General features: G+C 33.4%; 1 protein-coding gene across 1 annotated transcript in view; it reads right to left on the reverse strand.

Annotated features, from left to right (window-relative positions):
- Nucleotides 1–5,362: 5,362 nt before the first annotated feature.
- LOC106087157 (rho-associated protein kinase 1) overlaps nt 5,363–11,250 on the reverse strand; it is a 67,250-nt gene continuing 61,362 nt past the window's right edge. Inside the window, exon 10 of the mRNA XM_013252157.2 lies at nt 5,363–9,555. Coding sequence (XP_013107611.2) covers nt 9,510–9,555 — 46 coding nt within the window. The 3' untranslated portion in view covers nt 5,363–9,509. The remainder of the gene's footprint in view (nt 9,556–11,250) is intronic.

Consider the following 11,250-nt stretch of genomic DNA (forward strand, 5'->3'; position numbering starts at 1 on the left):
ACAACAATTGCGGCTTCTAGGGGCTTAAGAAATCAAATCGGAAGATCAGTTTAAACAAGGGTTGCCTTTTATATTTCGGGATTAGAGAACACAAAAACAAAGATAAATCATCGAAAATCGCTTTATTGTTTTTCAAAATAATCCCCATTAAGAACTGTACACTTTTGCATGCGTTTAAACCAATTGTCGAATCACTTTTGCCACTCTGATTGAGGCATCTCCAAAACCTGCATTCTGAACACATCCACCGCATCTTCAGGTATCGAAAAACGTTGAGCTCTTATTTAATTTTTTACGTACGGGTATGAAAAGAACTCATTCGGTCAGGACTGTACAGCGAATGACTCATCAAATCAATATTTTGAGTGCCCCAAAATAGAGTTGTTTCGTATTATTGGAGCATTTCTTTCGACCAGTCGACACGAGCCTTTTTTTGAGCGATTGACAAATTGTGTGGGATCCAACCCAAAAAAATTTTTTTTTGACGCTCAAATGTTCATGCAATATTGAATGTATGCTGGTCCCACTAATACCTAAGGTTATCTCAATCTCACGATAGGTCACATGACAATCTTGCAATATCAGTTGGCGCACAACATCAATGGTTTTGGAGCAACAACTGATTTTGGACGACCTTCACGAAATTCGTCTTGGACCGTGAAATTCGTCGTGTTTATCATCGATAAACACTGGTCCTTGATGGAGCTTCATTGCCAAAAAATTTAACTAAGTTCATCGATGCACTGTTGTTAAGTTAATCCACGTTGAAAGTTGTAAAAAATAATCGTACGAAAATGTTCAAGATTAAATACAATTTTTTTTTTGGCGAGATGAGGGCCCCCCCTTTTCCGAGTTGGTAGCGTGCTTGGATTACCAGTGCACGGGTCAAGGGTTCGATTCCCGCCAGAAGCCTTGGTCTGTCGCTGTGGTATCACAATGGACTTAAAATTGTCTAAGTGAATCTGTAAAGGACTGCCACTCTTACCTAACCTAACCTTGGGCGAGATGAATCTTTTACGTTACTAGCGCTCTTATATCAAAACGTTCTGAGTACGTGTAACCTCAAAAATGTCAAGCTTTAAGATAATGCTGTCAGTTGGCAGATTGCATAGTTCCCTCGTATTGGAACTATATCAAGTTATAGACCGATTAGAACCTTACTTAGCACGATTGTTGCGAGTAATAAGAGAATACTACGTGCAAAATTTAAGCTCAATCGGGGAAAATATTTCGGCTTCTAGGTGCTCAAAAAGTCAAAAACGGGAGATCCATTTATATGGGAGCTATATTAGGTTCTAGACCGATTCGGACCATAACTAATAAATTATTGGGAGCCGTAACAGAACACTACGTGCAAGATTTCAGCTCAATCGGACAATAATTGCGGCTTCTAGAGACTCAAGAAGTCAAATCGAGAGATAAGTTTATATGGGGGCTATATCCAAATCTGAACCGATATGGCACACTTGCAATCCCCAATGACCTACATCAATAAAAAGTATCTGTGCCAAAATTTCCTCAAATCGAAGTACTGATCGTAATTTTCATCCTATCATCTTCACATCCCACTGTGGTTTTTCCAAATCGAAAATGAATATGGCAAAGTGTACAATATCAACTCCTACAATGCCCTGTAAACCCGACCAAATAAAAAAAATTAAGAAAGTTGAGAACTATAATTTACCAACCATAGTCAGCAACGTGACAACAAATGACACCAGTTTTAAAATAAAACGAGCGATAATATTGGCTAACAGATGCTACTTTGGTTTGAGCAAGCAGTTGAGGAGCAAAGCCACCTCTCGACAGACGAAATTACACTATACAGGACACTGATACTTTCCATGCTGTTGTATGGCTCCGAGGCATGGGTACTTGGGAAAGCAGATGAGGTGGAGTGTTTGAGAGAAAAATGCTTCGTTAAATATATGGAAAAATATGGAGAATATAGAAGTCGTATGAACCACAAGTTGTATCACCTGCATGACGACGATAGCATTATTAAACACATCAAAATTCAACGTTTGCGTTGGCTAGGTCATGTTGTCAGAATGGATGAAGAAGCTCCAGCAAAGAAATCTTTTGAAGACGTCTGTAATAGAAAACCCAAAAATGGAAGACTAAAACTCCGATGGAGTGACCAAGTGGAAAGCGAGATCTGGCAACTGGGTATCAGAGATTGGAGAAGAAGCACAGAATATGAAGGCGCTTGGGCATCAATGCTACGTTCTGCTAGAGGAATAATTTTTCAGCAATGTTCAATTAAAGCAAAGTAAAGTAATATACGAATCTCGGCTGAATTCAAGCTGCAATGGTTTCATCCTTTGTAAACCCTAATTAAGAAGTTGGGGCCGGAATGTTCCTAACAATTCTTCTCAGACGTTTGGTTGATGTAGAAGCGAGTTTTTCTTGAATGTATCCGTAACTTTTACAGAGGACGTCCATGAAAGTGTTGTTGATAGGCGTTTTTTTCAATTGCTGCATAATTGAATATACATTATCTGGCCAATCCTCTGACTCTGGCCTGGAATGCATAAAAGGCGCATTTATTACCCATTTGGATAAAAGTTGGAACAGTGTTTTACAGTGTTTCAAACCCATGTTCAACATTGTCCAATATTGTATTTGTATTGTATTGTATTGCATTGTATTGTATTTGTATTGTATTGTATTTGTATTGTATTGTATTAGTATTGTATTGTATTTATATTGTATTGTATTTGTATTTTAACGCGATCAAACCCAATACAAAAGACAATGTCTTATATAAAGCATGGGTTGGTAATGTGATAGTTTGGTAATTTGTTCTATTAAAAGTTTTCATTTAAATAGAACAATAATGATACAATATATAAATAAAAAAAGGTAAAATAATTTTAAAAAATCAGAAAAAGAAAATTTAACAATTTAATCAAAGTTACTGATAAAATAAATAAATAATAATAAAAAAGACAAAACCAATAATTAATAAAAATGATCGTAAATCGAAGATTTGAAATGCCGTTCATTACTTATATTTTGAATACTATTGGGAAGATTATTCCAGAGACGTATGGTCTTAACAAAGAACTGTTATTCAGATACACGATATTGATGACGTATTTGTATTGTTTGTTTACCTCTTGTAGAGGTGGCAAAACGCAATACAGAAGCCAGATATGACGGTTCATTGGTATATATAATCTTGTGGATCATTTGCAAAGAGCTTGTCTTAAGAAACGAGTTAAATAAGACACCATGTACTTGTCAGATACCCGGTCTCTTCTACGCAAAATAAAAATGTATCTTACGACATCGCTACGTGTAATTTACTCCTATGAGTTACATCACAACCGTAAAAAACTTCGCAAGAGTATAATAGTTTCAGCAGAATACATGTCGTAGCCAAAAGCATTCTTATGGACAAAGGGGTGTACTGTCGACTCACATATAAGTTTCGTAAAACGCCATAGGTCCTGCCCTCTGTCGTACTGACATGGTTCTCCATGAAAGTCTGTCATCAAACTCCAACCCAAGGTTTCTTGCAGATGAAACAATCTTAATTGGGGCTCGAGCACTTGCCACATCAAGATTGGGCGGCATTGTCACCCGATTCCTACCAATCACAAGGCACTTTGACTTTGTTGGGTTTAAAAGTATTCCGTTGGCGTTTATCCATTTGTTTATCCTATCCAAATCACTATAAAGGCGAAGTACGCCATCGATCAGGCTCTACGGCGAAGAGCTCATATACAGCTGTACGTCTTCGGCATACATATGAATACCACAGTTCCGCAACTGTCCAGGAAGGTCATGGCTATATAAGGAAAAAAAGGAGTGGACCCAATACTAGAACATCGGCTATCAACACATACCGATTGGCTTCTATTCGTAAGATGGGAAAATATAAGATCCGTTGTTCTTTCAGAAAATTTAAATAAATATTTCAATTTAAGGCGAAGTATATTGGGATTAACGGAATCAAATGCCTTCGAATGATCTAAAAGAACAAGAAAAGTAACTTTTATCGCCTTACATCTTCAACAACTTTCAAAAGTGCAACTGTGCTTTGGCCGGAAACCAGATTGAAAATCTGTTAGCAGCGAATTATTTGCAATATATCCTGATATTTTCCGGGTCAATACCATCAGGACCAATGGCATTGACTTTATCAATTCTAGAGCGCTAATAATATCCCTTTGTTCAAAACGTTCAACATTGAAAAAGATCAACATTGTAAAGGGTGATTTTTTTGAGGTTAGGATTTTCATGCATTAGTATTTGACAGATCACGTGGGATTTCAGACATGGTGTCAAAGAGAAAGATGCTCAGTATGCTTTGACATTTCATCATGAATAGACTTACTAACGAGCAACGCTTGCAAATCATTGAATTTTATTACCAAAATCAGTGTTCGGTTCGAAATGTGTTCATTCACCGTTCAGCGATGAGGCTCATTTCTGGTTGAATGGCTACGTAAATAAGCAAAATTGCCGCATTTGGAGTGAAGAGCAACCAGAAGCCGTTCAAGAACTGCCCATGCATCCCGAAAAATGCACTGTTTGGTGTGGTTTGTACGCTGGTGGAATCATTGGACCGTATTTTTTCAAAGATGCTGTTGGACGCAACGTTACGGTGAATGAACACATTTCGAACCGAACACTGATTTTGGTAATAAAATTCAATGATTTGCAAGCGTTGCTCGTTAGTAAGTCTATTCATGATGAAATGTCAAAGCATACTGAGCATCTTTCTCTTTGACACCATGTCTGAAATCCCACGTGATCTGTCAAATACTAATGCATGAAAATCCTAACCTCAAAAAAATCACCCTTTATATATCGGAACTAAAATGTTTGTCTTAAAGATGAAATTTATATGTGTCATCCATATATCCATGGTGGCGGATATGCAAAGTTCAGCTATGACGAAATTATTGCTTTTTCTGAACTTTTTTTTATCATATTACAAAAAAAAAAAACAAAATGTACTTACCTTCCCAATATACCTTCCCGTATTTACAGAGTAATGAAAAAAGCCATATTCTTTTGGTAATGGAAAATATTTTTATGCATTCAATATATTTGTAAAATTACCAAAACTACAAAGTTTTTCTGTATTTTGTATTTCTGTTTTAATTTTGATATGATACACATCTTCATGTTGCATAATATAAGATATGACAGTTTAATGAAAGAGGAATTTTGGAATTTTTAATTGTTTCAAATTTATTATTATTTAAAATTTTATTATTTTCTATGTTTTAAATGTGTAACTATAAAAATAGTCTTTTTTTAATTCATTTTGATTTTTTTTTTAATTTATTAACTATTGTTTTTTCACTTTCTTTTAAATTTTACTTAATATTGTTTTAAAAAGTATATTTTTTCACAGTTTTATTATTTCTTTATTTTTTTCGGTTCATTTTCCGTTCTAATATGAAATTTTATTTAATATTGTTTTAATTATTATGATTCTTATTATTGTTATTTCTTTCAATTTTCAACTTTTGGCATCATGACCACTTTCGAGATAAATATGTTGGTATATATGTAGTTATATGTTTAAGATATGACATTTCAATATGTATCGAATATGTTGTTTAATATGTATCGAAAAGTTTTTGTAAATTTTTTAATGTTGTTATATATTGTATGTAAGTTTATTCTAAAAATATTTTTATAATTTGAAAAACAATTTTGTCGCATGCTACTACTCTCAAATTGAGTAAATGTTTATAAAAATTTTTTGTTTAATTTTTATTTTATGTTTTTTTTTGATGATCAATTATTAAAAAAATACACATCTATATACAAGGCACCTCGTATTACTTCATATGCTAAAGTCTTATCAATGTTTGATTATATGTTGTTGGTAGCTGCTGTTATTGCTTTAATATGAAATTATTTGCTTAAACTAAAGCAGAGTGCCTTTTTTGAGGGATTTCTAAATTATCGCTAAAAAATTGGTTTATAAAAAATTTGTTTATAGAAAAATTTCAATTAATGTTTTATGAACACATTCTAAGTTTAAGAGAAAATTCAATTAAAATTTTAATTTTGAATATGATTAAATAGAGAGCCATATGTCTATAAAATATTATATATATTTTTTTTTTTTTGATTTCAACTTTCTTTTATTAAAAATGTTGTAATTTTTTTTTTTAAATAAACCTTGGCAACCAATTTTCTTTTGAATTTTCTTCCTTTTTTTTGCTGTGTGCGATATTAACATTTGTTCTCTGTATTTTCTAATAAATGCTTTGAATTATACAAACAGAATTTTTTGTCGTTTTGTAACTTTTTGTAAACATTGTTCGTAAAAAAAACAAAACAAAATATTTCAATTAGTGAAATAGGAATGTAACTTAAGCAAACAATTCGTTATAGTAACTTATACTTTGTTTTTTCTGTTAAAAATAAATAACATAATATAAATATTCTATGTAGTATAATAAATCTCTTTAAGAAAATATTTTAAGTTATGATAGTACGATTAAGCGATCAATAGCTGGTTCGATTTAATTTTGTAAATTTTAAATTTTATTATTATAACCACCACCACCATTATTATAGGCCACCGTAGCGCAGAGGTTATCATGTCCGCCTATGACGTTGAACGCCTGGGTTCGAATCCTGGTGAGACCATCAAAAAAATATTCAGCGGTGGTTTTCCCCTCCTAATGCTGGCAACATTTATGAGGTATTATGCCATGTAAAACTTCTCTCCAAAGAGGCAATAAAAAGAAGGTCCCTTATCATTGAGCTTAAACTTGAATCGGACAGCACTCATTGATATGTGAGAAGTTTGCCCTTGTTCCTTAGTGGAATGTTCATGGGCAAAATTTGCATTTGCATCTTTTGGCAACACTGGTTGAAACAGCTCACTCACGTATCGTGTTTTGTTACACGGTCAAATATTTTCAGTTTGGTTGTAATTAAACCATGAATCGTCTTACAAACGAAAAACGCTTGCAAATTATTGAATTTTATTATCAAGGCAAGTTCGATGAACATTTTATTTCACATTCGGGACCGGTCAATTGGCGGTCTATATCGTGGGATTTAAGGCCTTTAGACTATTTTATGTGGGGCAATGTTAAAACTCATGTCTTTACAGACAAGCTTGCTTCAATTGGTACATTGGAATACAACATCGCAGCATTTATTCGTGAGATACCGGCTAAAATGTTGGAAAGGAGCAGTCATGGTTAACATTTGAGGAGCAGTCATGGTCAACATTTGCATGAAATAATCTTCAAACATTAAAATACATTGAGTTCAATTCAAATAAAGATTTCATTCATTTTTCTGAATTTTATGTGATTTTTTTTTTTTTTTGGTAAATAACTTTCCTATAACCCTTAAAAAATCACCCTTTATTTATGAGCTATATGAATTTGACCGATATCGACCGTACTTGTCATGTCGTACAAATCATAGAAGAATATTACCTCGCAAATTTCAGGCAAATTGAATAATAATTGCACCCTCAAGAGAGTCAGAAAATCAAATTGGGAGATCGGTTTATACGGCAGCTTTATCCGGTTATGAACCGATTTAGATCATACTTGACACAGTTATTGGAAGTCATACCAAAACGACATATTCAAAATTTCGGCAAAATTGGATACGAATTGCACCATCTAGGTCTCAAGAAGTCATATCAGCAGAACGTTTTATATGATATCAGGATATGGACTGATTTAGACCACACTTAGCACAGTTGGTGGAAGTCGTACTAAAACGATATGTGCAAATTTCAGCCAAATCGGATACGAATTGCGTCCTCTAGAAGCGCAAGAAGTCTAATCGGGACATCTGTTTATATGGAAGCTATGAACAGATTTGAACCATACTTAGCACAATTGTTATAAGTTATACTAAAATACCACGTGCAAAATTCCAGCCATATCGGATAAGAATTGCGTCCTCTAGAAGGTCAAGCAGCTCAACTCATTAGGAGATCGATTTATATGGCGGCTATATCAGATTATGGACTGATATACTTGGCACAATTGTTGGTGGAGGGTATACAAATTAATTTATGTTTGTTTGTTTATTTGTGGGTATGTACGTTTGTTTGTTCCTTATAGACTCAAAACGGCTGAATCGATTGAAATCGACTTGAAATTTTCACAGATTGTGTCGAGTGGTCCGCAAGGAACATTAGGCTTTATAATTTTTTTATATGGGAAGGTGGGCGGACCCTATCTCTTACCCCAAAAGTACTACCTAAAACTAAAAGTGGACGGATCGGGACAATATGGGACGCAAATGAAAGGTATTCAGGAGTAGACTACGAATTTCATATTAAAAATTGGCTGCAAATAACTGGGGGGCCGCACCAACTCCAAAACTCCATATAATAGACTTATTGGGCGATCATGACAATAAGGGACTCAAATGAAAGGTATTCGGGAGTAGATTACGAATATGGTCAGCGCTTTATAATTTTTTGATAACGGAAGGTAAACGGACCCTCCCCCGTTACCCCAAAAATACCACCCAAAATCAAAAGTGGACCGATAGGGACAGAATGGGTACCAAATTAAAAGTATTGGAGAGTAGAAGTCGAATATGGCATAAAAATTTTGATTCTAGTAGCCAAAAGGTCGCCCAACCTTAACTCCCCCAAATAGACATATTGCACGTCGATATCATTGGAAGGTATCCTGGAGTAGACTACGCATATGACAAAAAATTAGGTTAACTTAATTGGAGGTCACCCCATTTCCAAAAAGTCGTCCAAATGTCAATTTAACTCGATCATAGCTACATGATACTCAAATGAATTTTGGAAAAAAAAAATCTGATCAATAAAAATGTCAACATTTTAGAGTTAGAATAAGTAACATATTTTTCGCGTGGTGTAAATGAAGGCGCAACGGAGCGGGCCGGGCTCGGCCAGTACATTTTATATGAATGTGTACTTAGTTTACCAACTTCATGGTAGAATCTAAAATAATCAAATGGATTCCTTAAAAAACGCTACATTCACCTTTGTACGTCATGTTGGCGCGAATAATCGTAAAACGATAGCCTTAATATTTCGTATTTTGCTTAATGGTATCAAAAGAACAAAATGGTGGGTATGTGTTTTATAAAAAAAAAATACTTTTTTTTTTTTTTGGACACTCTGGTGTTCATATTTGAAGGATAGTTTCCTTTAGGGATTTTTTTTTCTTAACCAATTTTGAAATCTATGTTTGGTTCTATTGAACTCTTAGATACAACACAGTTAAATGCAAAACGCTATTAATCGCTTATTCGCAAATCAATATCAATTAATTCATTTAAAAAAAAAAAAAAAAACAAACTACAATTAAATTCGTCGGATTTTATATTAAGGTAAGTGTGTAGTATTTGTTCTTTTACTTTCATTTGTTTTTTATATATTTTTTATCTTAATAATAATTATTTAATCTGAGGCTCTTTTGGCTCTAAAGCGCCGAATAAAACTGTTGAGCAAACGATTACTTAAACGCTGCGAGAACTGTGAAGAGAATGATGACGAATGTTGTGGTTTGCTATGATTTTGTCAAAGACAATTGTTGTTGTAAATATTTTAAACGACTGCAAGGGAAAACAAATAAAAACAAAATTTAAAAAAACCCCTAGAAAATACTATAGTTTACCAAAAAAAAAACGAAAGCCAGGAATAACATAACTCAAGCATTGGGCTAATATAGCGAAGAAAAAAAATAAACAAAGCAGTTTAATGTTTAAAACAGGCAAAAAAATTTTTGAAAAAAAGCAGTATATAAAAAAATATTTTTTAAGAGCGCAAATCAATTTGTATGTGGTGAAAACATAGGTAACATTACAATTTCAACAAATGTTTGGAAAAAATGTTTTTTAGCAAAAATTATCATTTAAAAAATCGGACTAAAATTTCTACGAATATAAAATTTTAACAGATTTTTGTATAAAAATATATTCTCCTTCTGTTTTCCTACTCCGAATATGAAGCCCATTGTGATCACCATTCCAAATTAATTTTGGATACGTTAAGACTTCAATATTCACCGATACCTCCAAAATGTAGTCAAGAACCGAATTATCTGCCTCTAAGAACTTCTTAAATTAAATTATAGTCTTTTAGGTAGAGGTTTGAGTCATAACCATCACATCAAAAAGATAGTGTATATCATTTGAGCTTTTTGGATGTCGGATGTCGTTAATAAAAATGGGCCCCATCTTTCAGTTATATTTTAGTTACATGTAGTGATCAATAGGTGTCGTTGGTCAAAAGAGACCCAATCTTTTTTTTGCGACTTTCCTATAATTCGATAACTAAAGTGTAATTTTGCATCAGAGTGCCCTTAAATAAATATATTTATCGATTAAATAAATCGTACGTGATAGGATACATGTACTTTTTATATGATATGTGCTAGTGATCCCATCCCAATGAATACAACAATCGCCTTTTTCAAATACCGTATCTTCATGTATTGTATGTTTTGTGCTAACGACATCTGGCATCCAAAAAGCGCAAATGATATACACTATCATTTCATATGTTATGTCGTTGCTTAGCATTAATGTGAAGAGTATGGCAGCACTTCCGATCTTAAATTCAAGAACAGTAAGGGTGGTATTACAAGAAATGTATTCTCATGTTTTTTTCAAATGCGGCAACTCTGAAATTTGTGTGATACGTACCAAAAATGGATTTTGGTTAAAATATGCTATTCTTTCGCTTAAGGTAAGCTCTTATTTCATCGATCATACATGTAGACACATGTTTATATTCGTATTTGCAGTAAATAAAGAATGTCCTGTGTATGCATAAATTTAAAGAAAGCATATTTATTTTTGTTTTGGTTCGTTTTCATTGCTAAAATCCTACAAATAAGGAATAATCTTAAATTATGGGCGAACTTTTTTTCAGTGTAGTTTAAAAAAAAAAAATACGCTTAAAAATCACCCTTTATTTTACCACGCACACATACATTAATGTGAAAGCAGGCAAATCCTGCTCCGTGGATGCACACACATGCAAGTGTATCTACACACCCTTCCTTCCCAATTTGATCTTCTCTCAGTTTATGATAGGAGACTGCAACTTCCTGTTCTCTACTTTCAGCTATTCAATTAAAGTATCACAATTGGCTTAAAGTGGCCAACAAGTTAGGATAATTTTTGAATATTAAATATGAGGATCTTAGTTTTCAACGAAATTTTATATATAACTCAAATTTTTAAGTCATGAGTTGCTAAGGAAACGTTTTTTTAATTAAAGCAAATTATGTGCGGGCATGTGCA

This window comes from Stomoxys calcitrans, chromosome 4 (assembly GCF_963082655.1).
Source record: "Stomoxys calcitrans chromosome 4, idStoCalc2.1, whole genome shotgun sequence".
Classification (NCBI taxonomy): domain Eukaryota; kingdom Metazoa; phylum Arthropoda; class Insecta; order Diptera; family Muscidae; genus Stomoxys; species Stomoxys calcitrans.